This window comes from Anser brachyrhynchus (genome assembly GCF_964034855.1).
Source record: "Anser brachyrhynchus genome assembly, chromosome: 20".
In the NCBI taxonomy this organism is placed as follows: domain Eukaryota; kingdom Metazoa; phylum Chordata; class Aves; order Anseriformes; family Anatidae; genus Anser; species Anser brachyrhynchus.
In genome coordinates, this window is record NC_137713.1 from 2,281,138 (window position 1) to 2,303,017 (window position 21,880).

Consider the following 21,880-nt stretch of genomic DNA (forward strand, 5'->3'; position numbering starts at 1 on the left):
TTTCAAAGCCTAGAGAATTAAAGTACATCAGCAAATGAGGCAGGAGGCCTTGAGTGCTAACCCCGCAGATCTGGGTTTTTCTTCGAATCAAGCCAAGTGCATTTTGAAGCTTGAACCTATCTGCGGTGTCTTGAGATGCTCTAGATCTGCTTCCAGACTTGAAGTATTCCATTCTTTTTCCTGTCAGCAGCCAGGTAGCCCATCCAGCGCAGCTAGTCCTAAAGGACAAAGCTGGCTGGAATGGGGAGAAAAGCCTGAGGCCTACAATCCGAATATCTTTCAGAACTTATAAACTAATTAGCTCTGAAAGATTTAAATATAATATATAAAAATAGCATGTAAGTAATGAGTGCGTGAGAACATTTACAAGTAATAGTTACTTTTATAGACTTCCTTTTGTATGGTTCAGAGGAAAGTGCATGTAGAAAAGTCTTTCTGCTAGCGGAATCACAGAGCATTCCTGCAGAGCTCGGTGAATAATTACGTTGGGAACACTGCAAACCATCGAGCCCCCACACATGCTCTTGGGGTTGTGCAGCCTGTGTATGTACAAGCTGCAAACTGGGTGACCATTATGCCTGCCGTTATTAACGAGTTTGGGGGGCTAAAATGAGATTTGTGATAAACTAAGTTTTCTGGTTTTGGATAATATTTTTTCATCATCTCTCATGTAATTCATCCAGCTGTCTGAGTGCAGCAAACGCTGGCTTCCAAATCGAGTGACTTCAGATTTTAATTTAGTGGAAGCGTTAAGGAAAGCAGATGATTCCCTGTGATAAGTTAAAGCAGATATCTCCTAGGTGAAAAGTTAAAGCCATTTATTAGAGGAGATATTGCCGTGATATTCTTCAAACTGACGCCCGACACGAGGCCAGAATCTAAACGATCAGCTTTGGGCTCACGATAAAGAGATAATTTTGAAATGGATGGTCACATTTTACAGTGGGGCCACAGAGGCAAGGAATGTAGAACACAGTAATTACAAGTTTGGTCTTGATAAAACACTCTCCATCCTGTTTAAGTCAGCAGAGGTTAGCTTGCTTGGATCTCCACTTTTAATTGGTTTTGGACTTGGGTTTGCAGAAGCAGAGGTGCTTGTTCAGATTAAAGCATTCCTCAGAAGCTGCGTGCCAAGGGGGAAAGCTGGGAGATTTTTTTTTTTTTTTGGCAGAAGTTTCGTGAAGTCCTAGAGAAAAGCGTATGCCCAAAGAAAGTTGTGATTTTTGTAGCTGTCTGGGTCCCACCTCGATGCCTCGTCTGTGGGATATACGGCTCAGACTGCCGGGAGGACTGCAGAGAGCTGCCTGCAGGTCCCCCCATTTATTTGTCACACCCCAAATCAGCGTCAGCAACCAGCCCAGCTGGAAGAGAAGTACAGTGTAATCTGCGCCCCTGCTCCCTGGGGGGATAGTTGTCACCCCAGGGTTTTGTGTGCAGGTTGTTAGTCAACAGAGCTGGTGTCACACGTGGGTGTCAGCACCTCCGCTGCGATGCCTCTGGGGCAGGAGGAACCCCAAGGCTGACACCATTGCTTTATAAAGGGAAAATAATACTAGTTCGTAGTGTGACCAGGGTAACCAATTCACGGTTAGTATGACCAGGGTAGCCAAGCCCTCATGCTTCAGGATGGAAGCTGATTGTCTGCAAGAGTCGGGAGAAGTTTGTTCCCCTTGGGGCTGCTCGGCCACCTCGGTGAGTGCTGTTGGGGAGAGGTTTGCTCCCCTGGCAGTGCTGCGAAGTCGCTGCCTTCCGTGGGCAAGCGCAAGGTCTGAGAGCGTGGCCTGATCCGGCGCCGTGACACCTACAGCATCGGCTGGTGGCTTTCGCAGAGCAGGCAGGCTTCCAGTACCAACTACTTCTGTTTAATTTTTGTCAAAGGCTGTGTGAAACCCTCTCAGACGGGGTGTCTAGTTTTCAAGTATCGCAGACTTTTTACATTTAGGTCCTGAATTTCTTCAGCATTCTTTCGTTAAAAGAAATATGAGGCAGAATCGAGAGAAAAACGTGAGCCAAGTTTTAGGACAGAAATAGGCATTTTGAAAAACATCTTTAATGACTTTGCTGCCTTTTGACAAATGTTTGTTGCGTCTCGAAAAAAGCAGCTATTTATTTAAAAGCATGCGAAGTCCCTCTGCTATCCGAACCCCATCGTTTAACAATAAATGATGCTTTTGCTGATAAATGACTGTCTTTATGTAGACTAGCAAATGAAATAAGACATGATGGCTGAAGGCAGACAAACGCTCAGCTGTCTAATGTTCCCTTGTATTATAATCTGTTTAAAACTAACTAAATAAATAAAAAGACAGTTCCATGTTCTCCAGTTGGCATTCTAAACAAGTTTCAGTTGGTCCTTTTATGTTCTCTCTTCTTCCTTCCTTTCCTCCTCCCTCATCTGATATTTCCTTTTTTCCCTCCCTTTCAGGTCAAAAAGGACAATGGCTGAGTGGTTTCTTTGACAATGGCTCCTTCCTGGAGATCATGCAGCCCTGGGCCCAGACAGTTGTGGTTGGCAGAGCAAGGTAAATGCTGAGACATTTTAGACGTTTGTGGGAAGCATGTTTTCATCGCGCTTTGCATTCTTCCAGAACCTCATTTCAAAACTGCTAGTAAAAATAAGTCGTTACTTGAATTGGTTGCCTTACTTTTACTTCTTTACCGCGTGAGTGAAGCATGGACTGATCATTTCTTCTGTTTTGCTTGGAAGTGACAGCTCTAATGTGCACAAAAGCCAAAAAGAGAGAGATTGTTAGAAATTATAGCAGACAATACCCGCTTCTCTAGGTGCATGGTCACATACTGAGGCCTTTTTGCAGCTGTTAATTGAAGGTGTGTTACACAGTTTATTGTTCTGCAGTCACACTTGACTTGCAAGAAAAGTTCAGCTAAAACTAGAACAAATTGCAAGAAACTCTGGAAAGGAAGAGCTGAACATCGAGATTTGCATGGAATAACTTGCAGCATTTTCCAAACCAGCGCCCACCACGCCTGATCCTAATGAGCTGTGCAGCTCCGGAGACCTGAGCTAACTCAGGAGCTGCCCAAAGTACCGGGCTGTCCCAGGTGATGCCGCCTTTGATTACCAGAGGTTTCAGTGCAGACAGGGCGAGACACGGCTGCTCCTGAGACGCATCGCGACAGGGCTGGCCAGCTAGGCTCCGAGCCAGTGCAGCCGTGAATCAGTGCTGCCTCTTAGCTCCGTTGCGTTGGTAGCACAAGTAACCCCGGAATATTCGGCACTGCAGGCTCCCGTTTCTCTTTTGGACTCTAATAAAGCCACAGCTCTACGTAGTCATCCAAAATGAGGGAGACAGAGCTCGTGCTGGGAAATAGCAATGCTTGTGACATTCTCTAGAGCTCATGTGTGACATCTCCAAGGATTGTGTCCATCTGGACATCTCTAAAAAGGCCATCAAGAGCTCCGTTAACTCCAAGGCAAGGCCGCATAGTTTCTGACAGAGGCTTCCAGATACAGGGGTGTGCTCAGCAGCATGCCCCTCTGTTGCTCTTTTCTTCAGATGTTGTCTCTGAGTGCTGCTGGTCCCAGGGGTCTGCGTGCTGTTACCCCTGGAGATCCTTTCCTCTCTGAATATTGTCTGCCTTTATACATTGTTGAAAGGAGCCTAAAATACCTGCTGGCTCCCCTCCTAGTTGCAGCACGTAACCTTGGGTGTTCCTGTGCCCTTCTGATACACTTCGGTATTTTTATCTGCCATCTGTACCACACCGAAGTGTTATCTCACAAGATACTCCAACCATTTAAAGGCTTTTAGGTTAAGAAGTACACCAGGTAAAAAAATAATCAGTGATTTGGCAAAGCTAGAAGGTCTCTGCCCAGGCCTCTGCTCGGCTTCACTTGCAGTTCCTTTCTTCTGACAAATTCCGAGTTGCTCTGGACTCTCACACACAAGTACATAGAATACAAATGAAACTGACTTCTTTCAAAAGCAGTGGCACTTGGAAAAAACAAATATGAATGTATTCTTCTGGGATTGTTACTGTAAGTGCTGCCAAAACTCATCTTTTGTATGTATGTTTGGAATATGTGTGCTGTTGGCTGTAAATTGTCTTTTATTATTCTATGGCAACTTGTCCAGGGACACACTATAAAACAAGATGTAGCATCTTCATGTGCTAGCCTGATAAAATTTATATGAAGTATAATGGAAAACAGAAGTTGTTTTGAGCTGTTTTCAAGTTCAATAAATAACTGTAATACTTGGATAAAGATGTTCTTTATTAGGTCACATGGGCCCTAATACACAAGTTATAAGTTACCGATTTAAGACGGCTTCTGCAATTACGGGGTTCTGGGCAGACCCTTAATCATAGCGAATGGGAATATTTCCAAGCCCCTGGTGCACGCAGGCCGTGTCGCGCTGTCTGCCTGCAGCGTGTCACCAGCCCGCGGTGGCTGCCGAGAGCTCCTCAGCCCTGCAGGGACTGCCCGGGACGAGGGCCGTCACCGGGGCCGGGTGACTGCCGCGTGGGTGCTGCGGGAGGAGCTCCGGGGCTCCCCGGTGCCGACCTCCCCACCTCGCCTCGCAGCATCCAGCGGCCAAGGGGCAGCGGGGAGGCAGACAGGCAAACCCAAACCTTTCCCCTTTTACCCGTCCTTCAGCTGAGCCACCCGGGAGTTTTGTAGGCGGGAGAGGTTTGGCACGGCTGAGACGCCTGCGTTGCTTGGGCGTGCGGCCCGCGGGTGCGTTTCATCAGCTGGCAGCGCCTGCAAAAGCAGGGCTTGGGAAGCCTTGGGTCTTCGCTTTTGTCCTGGGTAAGACCAACAGCATCGACATCTGTGTGATGCTGGGTGGGGAGAGGTGCATTTGTGGCTGTTTCATTCAAAGCTTAGGCTTCGGTTTATTCTGTTTAATTCGTGGAGAGGTGTGTGTTAGTGTTCAGAAGCAGGCTTTGCTTTGAGAACTATACATTGAGCTCTGAAACAATGCAGCCACATGCCTAAAAGCTTCAAAGAGGCCACAGTGCTTCTCCCTCCTCCATTAGCATGCATTATTTGTCTCTTTTGGGTATTTTGATGCAAATTGGAAAAATGGTCTAGTTGTGTAACAGTAAAAGTATGAATTTTGATTTGTTTCGGTGCTGGCAGGCTGGGAGGAATACCTGTAGGAGTTGTTGCTGTAGAAACGAGGACAGTGGAGCTGAGTATCCCCGCCGACCCCGCAAACCTGGACTCGGAGGCCAAGGTAGGTTGAACGCCTGCTCACTTGGTTGTTTGTCCTTTGAAAACGTGAGAAGAGCGTTTGTTTTGGTGGGATTTTTTGGTCTCGGCGGTGGCACAAAAAATACAGGCACTCCTCGCGTGGGTGCCGGTACGTGGCAGTGGCTGGAGGCTCTTGGCTCGGGGGGCGCCTTCCCCAGCAGTCCGACCTCTGCTGTGAGCCTGCTGCGATGCAGGGCGTAGGGCCTGGGAGATCTGGCAAGCAAAAATCATTTCCCTGTTCTCTTGCTGTGACCGGATTGTTTCATGCTCTTGCTGCTTTGACATTTTGCTTTTCTCCTGCCTGATTTCACAGCTGTGGCCCTACCTCCTACATCGTCTCTTCTGGGTCTTCTCCTATGCCTGTCCTTTTCTCTCTCTCCTTCCCATTCTTGCAGCAGTCACAGTGTCAGGCTTCCCGTATCATCTCTTCCTGGGTAAATCAGCGGTAACACTCCTGTCGATGTAGGTGACAGAAGGATTATCCCAATTTTTCCTTGGGAAAGCAGATCTTAAGCACTTCACGTGCTGCACTCCCCATTGTTGGTTCCACATTGCAGCCCTTGCTGCAACCGTTCCTATATTTTTGTGCCAACTCTTATTCTAACAGAATTGTTTCAAGGCTTAATGATCCTTTTTGTCCCCACAGATAATCCAGCAGGCTGGCCAGGTGTGGTTCCCTGACTCGGCCTTTAAGACGGCCCAGGCTATCAACGACTTCAACAGAGAGGGGCTGCCCCTGATGGTCTTTGCCAACTGGAGAGGCTTCTCTGGGGGGATGAAAGGTAACCAGCAGTTCGGGTACCCTCGTGGTGTTGTCCTGCACCGTGCCTTGTCTCCTGCTCCTCAGAGCACTGCTGCTGTTCCCCGCCGTGGTTTGGCATCCCAAAATGGTTCTCTGGGGACGGAGCAGCCTCCAGGAGGGCGGTGGGAGCACGCGGTGAGGCACAGAAGCAGGTGGAAATATGGTCTTATTGATAACGTTGCGCCCTGTAACATGGGTGTATCAAGGACTGTCTCCCAGTTGATGGCTGTGGTGGTAGTGGCTGTTCATATGAACTGAACCGTTATAAAACTGCTCGGTTAATATACAGGCAGTTAGATTTTTGTACCGCATATTTCTGCTTTAAATGGTGCGAAGTGCCAAGAACGTGAGATTGATACTATAAAATTTAAATAAGTAAAAGATTACAGCCTTTTACCTGCATGTGGCTTAACAAACACAACGAAAAGTTACGGATCCTCTAACACAATAAAGGTTCCTGCTCTGGGGAGGCTGGCGTTGTGATAAAGGCCACCTTGCTCTCTGTCTCATGAGCAGCACAAGAAGAAATGCAGAATGCAGGGACAGAACGTGGCAACAGATTGCAAAACTCTTTCCTCTGGAAAATGCCTGTTACCTGTCAGGGTGGTTTCTGCTCCATGTCCTGCTACTGCACTCTCATCTTGACTGGTTTTCCATGCCACACTGCTTACCAGGAAGGTGGTTAATTAATGAATTCCTGGTGGTTCCACAATTATTTTGCCTTACTGTGTAGTGAGATCTGTCGGCTTTGCCAGTGCCTTTGCGGGGAGCATTGCTCGAAAACTGAGTGTAGCTTTGGAGTTGGAACTAGAAGCCCAGGGTGGAAAAGAAGATGCGAAGGTGCTGATTTTTGTGAAGATGCTAATAGCTGTACGGCACATCCCACTTAGCTCCACGCCAGCTCATGGCAGGAGGAGGAGGAGAGAGGCATCACAGCGCAGGGAGAGACCAGGGCACCGCAGTCTGTGCGCTGGCCGGGGCATTTTCTGCATCTTGGTTTCTGCTGAAGGGCCTCCAGAGCGAGCGTCGGTCTCTCCTGACACTCTCCACGTTCCTCGGGGAGTTGTTTGCAGTTTTGGTTTCAGTGCTGGCTGGGGATTATGCAGGGAGGGAAAATAAACAATTATGCCACCCCTCAGTGCACACAAACACACTGCCAGGAGCCGACTGCACTGTGGGTAAAATGACTCCAAAATTGTGTGTAATGAGTAGGAAAAGATTAGAGACAGCTCTTGCTATGCTGAAAATTGACATTAGCGGAGGGGGGAAAAAAAAAAGAAAGCAAAAAAAAAACCCTCTTTACTAGTCGGCCTAGGAGGTCTAATTCAAGCGGTAAAATAAATAAATAACTAACATAAATAAAGGCATATCACAATGGTGCTGGTGGTTTCCCCAATGAGCTCTATCTGGCCGGAAGGCTATTCAGCATAATGCAAAATTAAATTATAAAAACTGGCTTGAATATTTAGATGGAGGAGCCATTTGGAAGTGGTTTATTTAGGCGAACCGGCAGTGACCCACGACGAGGAGACATCAAGCGTGAAATTTACTGGAAATTAGCACCAGGGTCTTGGACTCGGCATGAATAGTTTGATAGCATGCAAATCCCCGCGACATTAAACTGCAGCGCTGCTTGTGCTACAGGGTCACTCGCAGTTGGTTTTTCATGTTTTACTTATTATTTTTTCCCGGGACAGGTTATAAATAACAATAAAAAAAAATTTAAGCAGAATGAAAAGGCTGTTTTAAATCTCTGATTACCTGGATGGTGAATGACGGTATTGCTTGTATGTAATGGCTTTATGAGGGCCGTTATGTGTCTGCAGCCAGTGTGTGCCTGGTGTTTACCTTCAGGTCCTAGCTGATAATCCAGCCAAGCTGATGAGATCCGCTCCAGCTTCGGAGGTTCAGGGCACGCTGCCCGACACTATGGAAATGCAAAAAGCTGTCTGCAGCCTTTCTAGCATGCTTGATGCATCTGACGGCCAATACTTACACACACGGTGTAATGATAACAGCTTCCAGCAGATTTCGTGTCTCCGTGTGGCAGGCGCTGATGCACGCTGCAGCTGAGCAGGCAGACACAGGGCAGGAACGTGTGCTGCGAACAGCCCGCCCTGCTGGATGGCAAACACCGGCCTTCCTGGAGGATCTCGGCAGCATTTCTGTCTTACAAGCGTTTCGTTAGGCTCAGGTTTAAACTAGTACAGAGCTGAAATTTGGCCCGGAAATATCAGGGTCAATTTTAATTTTTCCAATCTCGACATTGGCAACTTCCTTGCAAGAAGAGTTGTGCAGACAGCCTGCTCTTTAGACGTGTGTTGTTCTCTGCTGCACAAAAGACGATGGAGCGGTTGGGTTTTGTTTTAAACACAGCAAGTGTGTTAGTTACAGCAAGAACGCTTTGTAAAGCCTGCACCTACCGAGGCACCAGGCTGCCCAGGCGGCACAGGCACAGAGCAGTGAGCTCCTCTGGGACCTGGCACCGTTCCCCACCTGCAGCACTCAAGTTTTTCAGTGTAAGAGTAGAGAGCACAGCGAAACTGCAAACAAGAGGTAATTATCACCGTATGGCAAATGCTTCATAGGGTAAGGGAGGTTGTGTGCTCTGGTGGTTTGGTGCAGGGTCTAAAGGCAGGTCTCTTGAGTTGCCTTGGTGGTGTTTTTGTGATCTTCTTCCCTACACTTACATTTTACCCTTCAAAAATGCATGTGCTCTAAGAGCGCCCGCTTTGCTGAAGTGGTAAGTGTTGGGCAAACTGAGTGGTTGAGATGGCAGGAGGGAAAAACCTGCAGAAGAGCAGGCTGGGGTTAATGCTCGAGACAGGTCAGGGGCCCTGCTGCGGATGCTCTGCCGCTGCCCTCGGCTCGTCTCTGCAGCTCGGCACCTTCCACTGCGTGGGGCTGTGCGAGGCACCACGGGGACCTTCGGCGGCAGCAGTCAGGGTGTTCTCTCTTCATTGTTCGGGCAAAAGGTGTCTGTTATAGTGGGAGCTTTTACCTTAAGGAAAGGGGAGATCCCCAGGAGGAGAGCAGTTTACAGCCGTACCTGAAAGGAGGAAGGTGCATCTATAGCCCCCCAGGAACGCAGCAGCAGCTCTGTTGGCCTCAGCGGAAACCTGAGCAAGTGAGTGAATCCAGACGGTGGTGTAAATCCACAAATAAAATACTAAGCACGGCCTGCTGGGGCGTTCCAGGAAGACCAAGTGCTGCGCTGCAGGATCCCAGAAGGAGTAACTGTGTACATGGCTGCATGGTGGGAAAGCTCGTGCTTCTGGAGAGCTTGCGGCCTGACCCAAAAGTACTGTAGTCACAGAAATACTTCCCTGACCGTGCTCATGCCAGGCTTGGTAAACCCAAAGGGGCTTTGGAGCTGTGCACAGAAAGCATTAAGTTTCTCCCAGTTTCTCTGCTCCTCCTCGCTCTGCCTTGTTCAAACAAGTAGCACTTCTTTTTTCGAGACTTAACCTGAGTAAAATATATACCCTTGGCAGGAGTGAAAAATGTATTGCTAATTACGCAATTATTTTATTATGTAGCACTAGTAAAAAATGTCTAGTAAAGAATTAATTCCGTTAAAATAATTTGAATCAAGCAATTATTTTCTTAACACTAGAATTAGCTGAAAGTACTTCAAGTGGTTTATTACTAGCACTACATAATAAAATAATTGTGTAATTAGTAATAAATTTGTCACCCCTTTTGAGGTCTTTTTCTTTGCTCAGGACAAATGAAGAGGTTGGAGTTTTGTTTGGTGCTCAGTCCCCACTGTCTCTGCCAGAATTTGCTCTTAGTCGCGATGAGAGGAAATAGGTTGTCCTTCTCCTCGTCAGCATTTGGCATTCCTTAAATAATGTGAGTTTCCTCTTCTTGGGTGCTCGGACAATGACCTTGCAAATGAACCGGAGAGAGTGCATCAGTGCCTATGGTACTAATACATAAATATATATAATATGCATAATACACTTTACATATACCCCGTCCCATTACTGTATGTATAAGTGTGTGCGTGTATTTTCCAAAGAGTTAGGTGCTGAACTGTGTTCGTGCTTCATGTTAAACTGGGGGTTAAATGACACGGGGACCTTGGCTGGGGTCCCTCTTTTCCCCAGCAGTGGCTTTCTCAAGCGATTTAAGGTTTGTAGATGAATCAAAGTGTCTGTCTTTCCAAGACTGTTACTGAAGGCCAGCCTGCGTGCGTTGCCGTATGCAACCCACACAGTTCTGCCCTCTGCATTGCTATTTCAACGACTAGAAAATGTTAGACAAGTTGGGAGGTGCTAAGCAAGGGACATCAGATGTGGTAAAGGGGTTAGAAGGTGCTGTCCTGGGAGACATATGAGGAAGGAATACCTATAGTGTGTCAAAGAAGGGAAAAAAAGAGAAAAAAAACACTTAAAGGCTATGGCTATTTATAGCAAGCCCAGAGGAGTGGAGAAGTTATGTAGGGTGATGCAAGGAGTAACAATATGAAATTAAATGGGATGGGAAAGGAGGGGAAATTTGGCTGAAGGCTGGGGAAAATGTCTTCTGTTTGGCTGTGCAAATGCCCCGGGAGAAGTAGGAAAGTTGGTCGTTTGGGATTTCTAAACCAAGGCCTTAAAAAGCACTGGAAAGGAACATAGGATGCAGTCCTGTGAGGACAAAGAGATAGACTAGATAATCCTAATAAGTATTTTTCATTTCTTATATATTTGATTCGATACTTCTAAATATAATTATGTGCAACAAAATATATGTATTCGAGGCTGCCTGTTTCCATTACAAACCACATCCATTACAAACTATATCATCTCGTCTAAATTCTCTTTGCCTTCATTTTTTTCTCTTTTATGTAAATCACCTTTGGGGCTGGTATTTTCAACGTGCTGTCTTTACACAGTGGAGTTGTTCTTATTAATTTTGAGCAAAGCGCCTAAGATAAATTTTAATGCCGGAAGAGAAGAGCACTGTTTCACATCCGAACCCTCCCCACGCTGGTTTTTATACAGGTGTGCTCAAGGTGTGCCGCCACGAGGCGTGCCGTGCCGTGCCGTGCCGCGGGGCAGGTCCCGCGGGAAGGCCGAGCTCGGGCAGCTACACGTCCCTAAGGACAGCAGCGCCCGGCCTGGCTGCCTGCCGGCCGAAATCTTGTCACGGAGGGCAGGCGGTGGCTTCTCACAGACCCGTGTGCAGCAGGCCGGGGTGGCCTGAGGACCCTGCGGTCCGTGTTTTGTGAACAGACGCGGTTGTGCTCCCACCACCAGGCCTCATCTCCAGAGACACGGCGTCTGGGAGCAGGGCCGATGTGGGAACGTCTCCCTTCCCGGCCCGTCCTGCCCAGGCCCAGATGACCCCAGCAGATCTTGCCGCACGGCAGCAGGAGGAGGTGGTTAGGAGAGCTGAACGATTGTAGTTTTTCCTTCGGTCTGACCACGCCTGGCCTAAAGCGCTTACATGCCGTGACTCCCGGTGCTGTCCCTTGTTCCGCAGACATGTACGACCAAGTGCTGAAGTTTGGTGCCTACATCGTGGACGGCCTGCGGGAGTATCGGCAGCCCGTGCTCATTTACATCCCGCCGCAGGGCGAGCTGAGAGGGGGATCCTGGGCTGTGATGGACCCGACCATCAATCCTCGTCACATGGAGATGTACGCCGACAGGGAGAGCAGGTACGGCCGCTCTGTCCTGCCTCTAACCACCCGCTCTGAGGCACGGTTACCTGGCTGAGTGAGGAGCAGTCAGTGAAGTGTGCTCAGAAATGTGCTCTTCAGAGCCCCTCAGCATTGCCCTGTCTATCAGACGGGCAGTTGGGTAGCGTCACTTTTTTAAGAAATAAAACTCGCATAAGTGAAGTTCTCGTTACCAGCGGTTCGGGATGTAGCGTTACAAGCAAACCCTGGGAAGCATGCTTTTAAAATATTTTTGAGAATCTCTAAAATACGGAGATACGGAATCATTTTGGGGGAAAAAGCCAGCCCTGCCTGGTGTAGCTGTAGCAGCCAGGAGCAGGCTGAACTAGAAGGATGGCGTGAATATTGCCAGTTTTACTTGGAGCAGTCCGGAGGAGGAGCAGGTGGGCATGGGCTTGTTACAGCACTGAGCAGTGAGGCACCACGAGTGCTACGGAAAACAGAAGCTATGTTAGATCTTTGTTTAAATGTATTTAATCTGGTCAGCCATAGGATGTGGAAGTAACCAGGCAAATGGGAAATGAACTAACACCTGACAGTGCAAATAGCTTTATTGTGTCAGTGTCACCCCTCAGTGCTCAATTCCAGCGCTGTGCCTGGGCATATTCTCCTCCCAGAAGTAGGGGCAGGTGAAACCTTTCTCTAGTACCTTCTGCACTGCTTGGAAGCACACCCCTGCACGTGCCACCTTTTTTCCCCATGGTGCAGCTGCCAGCAATTTTGCCCTGCTGAGGCGGTAGGAGTGGAGAGGATGTGCTGATAACACCGGGGTGAATGCCTCCTTCGCTCTCTACTCCCGTCCCCTGCTTCTGCCCTGTACCTTTGTGGGATGCCAGCCGTGTGAGCTCGCCCCTTTGAGATCCGGGTGCAGCTTCCCAGCAGGTGGGATGTGAAGGGCAGTGTGTGGCTGGCAGAGCTGTAGTTGGACTCTACTGGACCTGAGCTCCGGTAGCCAAGAAAGAGATTGTTTTGCAGACTCTGCCGTCCTGGCCCTACACACCGTTGCATTTGCAATAATTCCCATCGCGGATGCTGCTCCACAGCCGGGGCGCTGACCTCCCTCCTCCTTGTTCCTCCCGTCCTCACGGTTAAAGGCTGAAGGGATTTTATTTACCAAACCTGAGTTTCAAATCACGTGCTCCTCTGCCTGTGACCTGGGAAGTGGGCAGGTCTCTGATGGAGATGGTTGGTTAGTTGGTTTGTTTCTCAAAGCTTACCTACCTTTCAAAAGAGCTTCCTGGTCACAGCTTGAAAGAGACCGCCAAGAGCATTGCTTGTACTGGGCTGCACTATGTGCTGTTGGACAGACATGGCTCTGCGAAGCCTCACGTGCATTTGTGGCTCTGGATAAATAATAGCTAAGATGCTTTCTCTTGTTCTCTCTTTCTCTTTGTTTTGTCTCCCTCCCCCCCTTTTCTTTTTTCTGCATTACTCTCTAGACAGCGTTGAACCATTCCATTTTGTGTTTCCCCTTGTCCGATGACCTGAAAGTGCCTTTCTTTTCTCTTTTCCCGTCGCTGACCAGAGGAGGAATCCTGGAACCGGAGGGGACGGTGGAAATCAAATTCCGCAGGAAAGACCTGGTGAAGACAATGAGGCGAGTGGACCCCGTCTACATCCACCTGGCGGAGCGCCTCGGTACGTCTGCGCGGCGCGGCGGGCCGTTAGCTGGGGGCTAATGAATGTGTTTATGGACCTTAAAAAGGGGCACTGAGGCATTTTATCAAATTCATGATAATTTTTATTTACTGTCATCTAACTTGGGAAGAAAACCAGATGAGACAAGCTGCATGGATGTACGTGAGAGAGAGAGGGTGTTTGTGTGCGTATACTGTACCTAGGGCGTGTGCAATTATATAGAGAGTGTCTTTGTCAACTGAATTTTATTTTTTTTTAATTGATTGGGTCTTACAACAGACACTTAGTACAGTTGCTTGGCTCTAGTTTCTGTTTCAGGAATTTTTGGCCAAACCCTCAGCTGGTGTCATTTGGCACAATTAAGGATTTGGCCAAAGACATTTTTGGGCTGCTGGACTGTCACTGTGTGTCCGAGGTAGTTCTGAGTAACAAAGTCTGCTGCTTTTCAGTTTCAGGAAAAGAAATAAAGATATTCTTCACCTCTTCAGTAAAACACGGGGTGAATTGCAGTGCTCAGCAGCCAGGGTGTCCCTGCATGTGTTGTGTTATTGCTGCGCCTTTCATTCCAAACAATCCCAACACCCGGTACGGACCCAACAGCCCAAAGTACAGAGCGTTCAGCAAAATGCACTTAATATCAGATGTGTGCTCTCCCAAGGGAATAGGCTCTTTAAATAGTTCTTTACTAGCTCTTACTATAAGAGTATCATCTTACAGAGCCTCTTTTTACTCCCAAAATTGACTACATTTTAGTAGTGGAGGAAGCATGCTACGTGGGTATGGTTTGAATTTATAAAGCCTTTTGGGATCCTTCAGGAGGAAAAGTGTTCTGCAAATGACTGATAAATCGTCTCTATTGCTGCAGTTACATTTTATTATTTGGCTTTTTTTTTTTTTAATTTATGGCAGTGCAACAATTTATATACAAAACAAGCATTCTGGTACGCCTTGGGAGGAGAATAATAATTGTGAAGGGTGCTTGGCGTGGTAAGAATCAGAGTGCTTGCTGAAAGTCAGGTTCTTCCCGATGTCTTCGATAGCATCAAAGACTTTTTTTCTCTTTTTGATAGTATTTTATAAATCTCTTTGTTTTCTCTCACCGTGCTGATTGCTTTCTGGGCAAGAAGCAGGCTAGCAGGTGTTTGGGTTTTGCAGACCAGCACGAGGCAGTGGTTTTATCTGCGTTCAAATCTTGCTCGTGTGGGTTACGGTGCTAGGGAGAGTGGGCACAAGTACCCAGGTGGCCGTGTTGTTCTTCCCGTGTCTGTTTGGTGGAATGGAAAAAACGTTTGAGTGCTTGTAGCTGCAGCAAGGAAGTTGTCTTCACAAAAACTCACTTTTGGCCCACGTTAGGCTCGGCAGAGTCCGTTGGGAAGCAAACAGACGGTGCGGCGGCACCAGGTGGTGGGGCAGGTCCCGGTGGGCGTGCTGCTGGGCGCTTCCCCGCCGGTTTGAGGCTGCCACCCAAACCTGCCACCCAACTACTCCACGTCAGGTTCCCCCCCTCCGCCTTCTGGGGGCGTTCTCCTGCACCTTGGCATCCCACACGGAAGAGCTGCCGCTGAGTTGCGGGAGGCTTCTGGGGAAGAAGGATCCTGGTGTGTGCCTGGAGAAGGCAGCGCGCTGGCTTTCTGCTGCAGGCCGTGCAGAGGAACGGCACAGCGGCCGGAGTGCTGTTCCTGGGAGCATTTCCCTTCACCCTGCCACGGGCAGCAGCGGCTCTGCCGACCGACAGAGCAGCCTGCTGCCCCCACGGGAGGCTGGTGTCTTCTGTGGCACAGCGGCAGCACAAGTCCTGGCCCCAGAGCACAGAGCTGCTGGCGAGAAGGGCTCTTGGACTGCTCAAGTCCTGGGGCGGTGGAGGAAGTAGGAGAGCAGAGCAGCGTGAGCTTATTTTGAGCTTATTTATTGTCGTGTGCAGGGACCCTTAGCCCGGGCCGGGTGCAGGACGCCTGGGAGCAGCCTCCAGCCACACCGCGCAGGACCTCAAAAAATGGAGATGGGGAGAAGGAAGGGAAACGGTTTTGTGCCGGGAGTCTCAAAAATGCAAAGCCAGGCGATGTGAGGAGGCAGGAGCCTGTTCAAGGCTTTTCTCCTCTCCTCCTCTACAGAGTAATTACTCCCAGCAAACTCCATACACTTTAATTAAAATGACTGCAACACAAGAGCAAGTCACTTACAACTGTACATACAGAGAGCTCTAAAAGCTTCAGTCACTGATAAGCATCTCACTTAGATGGCTCGTAATTGCTCCCAACATCGGGCGATCATTGCTGTTGTTTTGCCACTAATTCCGTACCATAGCAGGAAAGCCAAGATTGCAGGACACAGTGAATTGCATAATTTTTTTTTTTTGCTGGTTTTCTTTCTGGCCAATTTAAAATTTGTCAAAGTCGGTCTTCTTCTGGATCACTGCCCTTTGATATTTCGCGCACTCCATTTGCCACAAACAAGCCGCAGGGCCGCAGTTCATGCTGACTCCAGCAGAAGCAGAGAAAGCTCCATTTATCTTACACTGCCTGCTGAATTCTTACTCATTAGCTGGGGGTTCACTGCCTCTCTTTAACCCCTGAATGGCTGTCATCCCTCCCCGGAGCTGCTGAATCGTGGGGAAGAGGGGGACGCTCACAAGCATGTGCCTGGTGCGGAGGGGTGGGGAAGCGGCGACTTGCTCATTCGAGGCATCCCCAGCCACTGGCTTTCGACTACAGCGGGGGAGTGGGAGAGCAGGGAAGGCTGGCAGATATTGAATAATTTGACATAAATCTGTTCATTATCAATTCTCTGGCACTAGCGCCGAAATGTTTATTAGCCCCGTGTTTTATTAAAATGTCACTCAGAGCCGTGCTATTGCGGAACAGCGAGCCGTGCCGAGCAAAGGGCAGGGGGAGAGGATGGCCCCTGTCCTGCCCATCACGCCGAGGAGGTGAGCAGCGTGAGCAGCGATCCCCTGCAGACACGGGAACCATGCGAGCTGCAGGCCGTCGTTGGGAAGAACATGGAGATCCAGTTTTATTTTGCTTATTTGTTACAATTAGAGTAAAGCAGTTAGGAGTGGGATAGGAATTCAGTTTGCCGTGCAGATCGCAGGCGTGTAATGTAGCGGTTGTGTGGGGTAACGTAGGCAGGAATTTGGTGGAATAGGAATAAAAGGAATGGCAAAATGGGTCCTGGTAGAGCAGGGCTGGATACCACGTTACCACGTTTCTTCTGTCAGGTATTTAGCATGGTAAAAGGGAATTATTTGTTCACCTGGCCGACGGGATGCCAGTGTGAACATCCCCTTCAGCTGACGCCAGGAGAAGGTTGGCCGTGTGCTAGCACGGAACTCTGATTTTATTTGAAATGCCCCTTTTGTGTGCGTCCGTGTGCGTTGTACGGGGTGCGTGGAGGGAGCACGCAGCTCCACGCCAGCAGCAGCACTCGCAGTTTTCCTGCACAGACACGGGTGCTGCAGACAGCCCTCGCCTTCCCTGCGGGGGCGCAGGACCAGAGGCGAGCCTGCATGGCCAGGATGTGGCTGCCAGTGCCCTGCGCTCAGCCCCATTTCCCAAGGGGCTGAGAGCTTCCATCCCGTGGCCCGTTTCGCTCCCAGCTTTAGCTCGGCAAGGTAGATTACAGTTCAAAAGTCCAGTAATTATTTTCTGGGGGGTGGGTTGTTGGCTCGGTGTTGCAATTAATCAAAGCGCTGCTTGTTTTCTTGAGCAGCGACTAAGAAAAATGCTGCTGCTGCGATGCCATCTCTCATGGAGTCCTGGACGAATGCAGTCAGCACGGCTGTAACTTTTTGTCTTCTAGGCGATGCTGATTTTCAGGAACTGCTTCTGTGTGCAAGTGCTGCTGCATTTAAATTGTTGTTAATTCACAGTCATGAGCCTAGAAGAACAAGTGCTGATTTCTGCCAGCTCCTCCGTGACAATTGGCATCTTCAGTATCCTCCCAGGAGGCTTGTCGATGATTCTCCCAAAATACAAATTTTTGGGAATTACTTACCTGCCACGCTTTGACCCTTTGCTCTGTTGCTAACTCGAGGCCTGAGGAGCAAAGGGCCGGGAGGGACCAGGGCAGAACATCGCCCGGTGCAGCTCAACGAGGATATTTCAAGCCCGTGCCACGAGCATGTGTGACCTTCACTGCTATTTCATAGTGCACCTCCGTAACATAAATCCTCCTGAATATTTAGCGAAGCAATTACAAGCAGTCTCATTTAAAGAAACAGGCCACAGTCCAAAAATGCCCGTCTCTCTGGGATGTGAGTGGCTCTCGGTGACCTTCCCTCTCCCCCCCGAGCAGTGCCCGGCCGGGAGCCGTGCTGGCCAGGCACCCTGGGGCCGGCACCTTCCTGCTGCCGTCGCTGCGTTCGTCAGCAGGAGCTGTGCTAACGGAGGGAAGGAAGGTGAGGTGCAGGCGGAGGGACTGCTGTTGCAGGTGTGGAAATCAGACGGGACGGTCCTGACCAGCGTTAAAATTGACATGTAATTATGTCACCGGATGGCTCTGCTGGTGTTATTTGGAAAGAAGTCCCCGAATTCACCTGTAATACTTGTACCGTTGCACTAACCAGTCCCTGTTAATGCCCCTTTGTAGGCTGCAGAGCTAGCAGTGTTTGTATTGCCCGGCTCTCGGCGTGGGGACCGCTGCAGATCGCCTGGGTCAGGGGCCTCGGTGCTGGGTGTCTGCCCAGATCCTCGAGGGCGTGTTTGAGGAAGAGGCAGGAAAACGGACGAGTAAATGCTTTGCCACGCTGAGGCTGTGTGCCGAGGGTGAGGGAGAAAATCCCACATTTTAACAGCTTCGAAACCATAAACCATCAAATTGATTCAGAAGCCGCCTGGCTTTCTGCAATCAGAGGGAACCTACAATAACATTTCTTGAAGTCATTTTGTCTAACCTGTTAAACTGGTCATATTTAAAAAAAAGCACTTTGCTACTAAACGTTATGGGAAGCCGTGATTCATGGGCCTGCTGAGCCATTTCCATCTGGCAGGGACTTTATTAAAGGCAGCGCGCCCGTCGCAGCGCTGGAGCTGCCACCGTGCGCGGGGCGGGCGGGAGGGTGCTTACCCCGACGAGGTTTTTTGTTCAGTGGGGCACAAATCAAAATAGTTTAGGTGTTGCTTTCTCCACCGCGATGCTTGCCCTTAACTTTCGGAGAGGAGCATAAATTGGCTGGGGACAGTCACGGGCTGCAGGAGCGGGAGGGAAGTGTTTGGGTCCCGGGAGGCCAGATCGCACCGGCTGGGGACGGGGAGACCTCGGTGTCACGCCTGGCAGACAGCGGAGGCTGGCAGCTGGGGAATGTTTTAGGTTAAATAATCCATGTGGGTGGGTTTACACCGGGTTTTGTTGGTTTGACCAGCTGTGTTTGAGCGGAGGGCGTCAGCAAGGACGGATCCCTCGCCTGTTGTTCATGAGGAGCTTCTGGAGGGTGAAGGGCATTTCGGCAAGACCCCTTTTCCCAGCAGGGTCCTGGACGTTGCTCCTCTGACCTCAGAAGGGGCTCGAAGAGACACAGAATGAAGAGGTCTTGGTACGTTCCCCACGGTGGTTGGGCTTTTGGGGCTTTGCAGGTGCTGGGAGCGGGGCGAGGCCCCTACCCGGCCCCTTCCGACGGTGCCGGTGGCTGCGATCCGCCCGGCGCCCTGTATAGCTGCAGACAACCTGGTGACTGCGGAGCAAAGCTCGATCCAAGACAAATGTGATATTTTATGGCGCTCAGAGTGCCGTCTTAGAAAGTGTCCTGCGCTGCCTGCCAAGTTCGGAAGGTCGCTCGTGTTCTTCCTTCCTTGGAATTGCCGTCACGTCTCACCTGCCGGCCCCACCCGCGTGCCGGAGCCCGCTCACTTCGCGTCTGCATTGCCAGGTGGTCGCTGCAGAGCGCTGCTCCCTTTGTTTCCCTATTGATTAGCGGCCGATCCATACCCGGAGGTCTATAATGTTCCTATGATTTAAACTTTAACAGTTTCATTAACTGTCCAGTACCTTTAGAGCAAAGGAATCCCATATTTTAACTCCCCTCATCTTGCCAGGGTAAGATTTGTGGAAGGAGACTTCTTTTCCCCAGAAATAAATAAATAAAGCCCCAGCTTTTTGAAAAAAACCCTGAGGCCTCAAGATCTGACTAGAAAAGAAAGAAAACCATTCCAAGATATTTAATTGTACAGGGGGCTTACAGGATTGATCGAGAGCTTAGCTTTTTACAATAGTCCAGTGAATAAGAAATGCTCCTGACAAACGATCGATGATGGGATAATCACTCTTTATCCCCCCTCCTCATTGTTACCTTCTTTCTTTCAGGAGAACAGGGTTCAGAAGTCAAAAATCTTTATAGACGCTGCTTTTAAATTAAGCAGAAAATAGACATTGACATATTTGTTAATCTCACCTAAATCATTACTGGGCCTGGCTGCTTTGACTGTACACCGTGTGCGTGGCAGAGAGGCAATACACGAGCGGTGCTGGCTTGGAACGGGGGGATGTAGGAACCTGTGGTTTAACGGGGATAAATACCTATAATTCTTTATTCTGAAGGCTGTAAGAGTAGCTGCTCTTAATTAAAACCTTCTTACTAGCACCTGAAAGGTGAGGCGACATTTGTATTGGTAGGTACGTAAAAACATGGCTTTGCCTGGAAGCAGCGGTGCGCGGCTGGCCTGGGACTTGGAAGCGTGTTGGGGTGTGTCCGTGTGTCTGTCCGTGCATCCGTCTGCTGTTCCCACCTCCTCTGACGGGGAAGAGGAGCTCGGGGAGGACACGAGGTCCCGCTGCGTTTGTGGGCTGGGCAGCGACCGGCCGGCCGGACGACGCGCCGCTGTGTGCGTGGCTTCACAGCGCCCGTGGTCCTCGCTTAAGGGAGCGGTGTGTGGGACATCATCCTTTTTAGGAGTGAGTCCTGTAAATCTGTCGCTTAATTGACGGCTCAACTCATTGGCATTTAAATGGAATGAGTTTCCATGGTGAAACCTCCTTTGGAGCTGCTGCCTGAACGTGGCTGGCAGGGGAGCTGGGCTGGAGCACTGGGGTTTAACTCGAGGCTGCTTGGCGTGGCCTCCAGCTGATGGGCCGGCGTTCGTCCTGGCCAGAGCAGCCTGGGTTTTGCTTGAGTGCAGGAAGGGGAGGAACCTCCCTTCTCCCTCTGGGCTGTCAGCAGCCGTCTGTACAGCCCTGGCTCTGACCTGCCGAAGGCCCCTGACGTGCGGCTGTGCCTGTTGCAGGTACCCCTGAGCTGAGCCCTGGGGACCGAAAGGATCTGGAGACGAAGCTGAAGGAGCGGGAGGAGTTCCTGATCCCCATTTACCACCAGGTCGCCATGCAGTTCGCCGACTTGCACGACACGCCCGGCCGCATGCAGGAGAAGGGTGCCATAACTGTGAGTGCCACGGAGCTCGTCCCGGGTCGGGGCAAGCTGCTGGGGGAGGCAGCAGGCTCAGAGGAACTCGGTGTCCCGTGGGGCTACAAACAAACCTCGGCCCCAGTGAGCTGGCTCAGACACGGGGGTCTGTGTATTTCTCCTGTGCGAGTGACACAACTGAGTGTGTCACGAGCGCACACCTTTCCTTCCTGTGGGGAGCAAGGCGTCTGCGTTTCTCCGTGTAAACGTCCCTCGCTCATTTTCTCCTTCTCCACCTATGTCTCGGGCAGGACATTCTAGACTGGAAAACTTCTCGTACCTTCTTCTACTGGAGGCTGAGACGTCTTCTTCTGGAGGACGTGGTCAAAAAGAAGATCCACGATGCCAACCCTGAGCTGACCGATGGGCAGATCCAGGCTATGCTGAGACGCTGGTTTGTGGAAGTCGAAGGGACGGTAAAGGTAAGAGAAAATGCAGCTTCACCAAGGCAGCAGTCTGTCTTGGGTGCGAGTTCAGTGAAGTGCTCCCAGGTGTTGCCGGTCATGAGCTGCTTTATGGGAACACTTTATATCAGGCCAGAAAAGCAAGTACACTCAGCTCAATAGGCTTTTCACAAGCACGTAGCACCACTGGTATGAAAACCTGAGCGTCTTGAAAAGACGAACAGCTGTCTCAGCAAAGCAAGGGAGGAGGCCCTAGGAAGGAGGCTGCGCAGAGGTGCTGCTGCCTGGCAGAACTGGCAGCAGGAATCCCAGCAGCCTCAGGACACGCTGTGCACACCCCCCTGAACATCTCCGTCTCCCGGTGTCTGCGCACGGCGTGCCTGAAATATCACTGCAGAGCTGCGAGCGCTCGCAGAGGCGGGGGGAACGAGCTCCCCCAGCTGTGGAGACCAGTCCCTGCGGCCCTCGGGATCCTGTGTTGTGAAAGCAGGGTTGTTATTATTTTTTAATTATTCTTTTATACTGAATAATATCCTAAATCCTGCACTACCCACTGATGCTGGGAAGGGAGGAGGGGGTTGCTGTGCTGCAGTTCTGTCGGGCAGATGTTCCGTTCCTGCAGGGGGCATTTCGGTCAGGTCTCGGGGCAGCAGCAAGGAGCCAAACCATGGAGCCGTCCTGTCCTGCTGCTTGCTGAGCGGGCTGTGTCCCCGCTGTCCCTCTTCCTTGGGGTTGGCCTCACCTTCCTCCCCTT

The 21,880-nt window shown here is 50.1% G+C and overlaps 1 protein-coding gene across 1 annotated transcript in view; it reads left to right on the plus strand.

Annotated features, from left to right (window-relative positions):
- ACACA (acetyl-CoA carboxylase alpha) overlaps positions 1-21,880 on the plus strand; it is a 124,894-nt gene that overhangs the window by 96,627 nt on the left and 6,387 nt on the right. Inside the window, exons 48-54 of the mRNA XM_080563324.1 lie at positions 2,426-2,522; positions 5,108-5,204; positions 5,868-6,003; positions 11,496-11,673; positions 13,220-13,332; positions 20,547-20,701; positions 20,974-21,144. Of these exons, the coding sequence (XP_080419450.1) occupies positions 2,426-2,522; positions 5,108-5,204; positions 5,868-6,003; positions 11,496-11,673; positions 13,220-13,332; positions 20,547-20,701; positions 20,974-21,144 (947 nt within the window). The remainder of the gene's footprint in view (positions 1-2,425; positions 2,523-5,107; positions 5,205-5,867; positions 6,004-11,495; positions 11,674-13,219; positions 13,333-20,546; positions 20,702-20,973; positions 21,145-21,880) is intronic.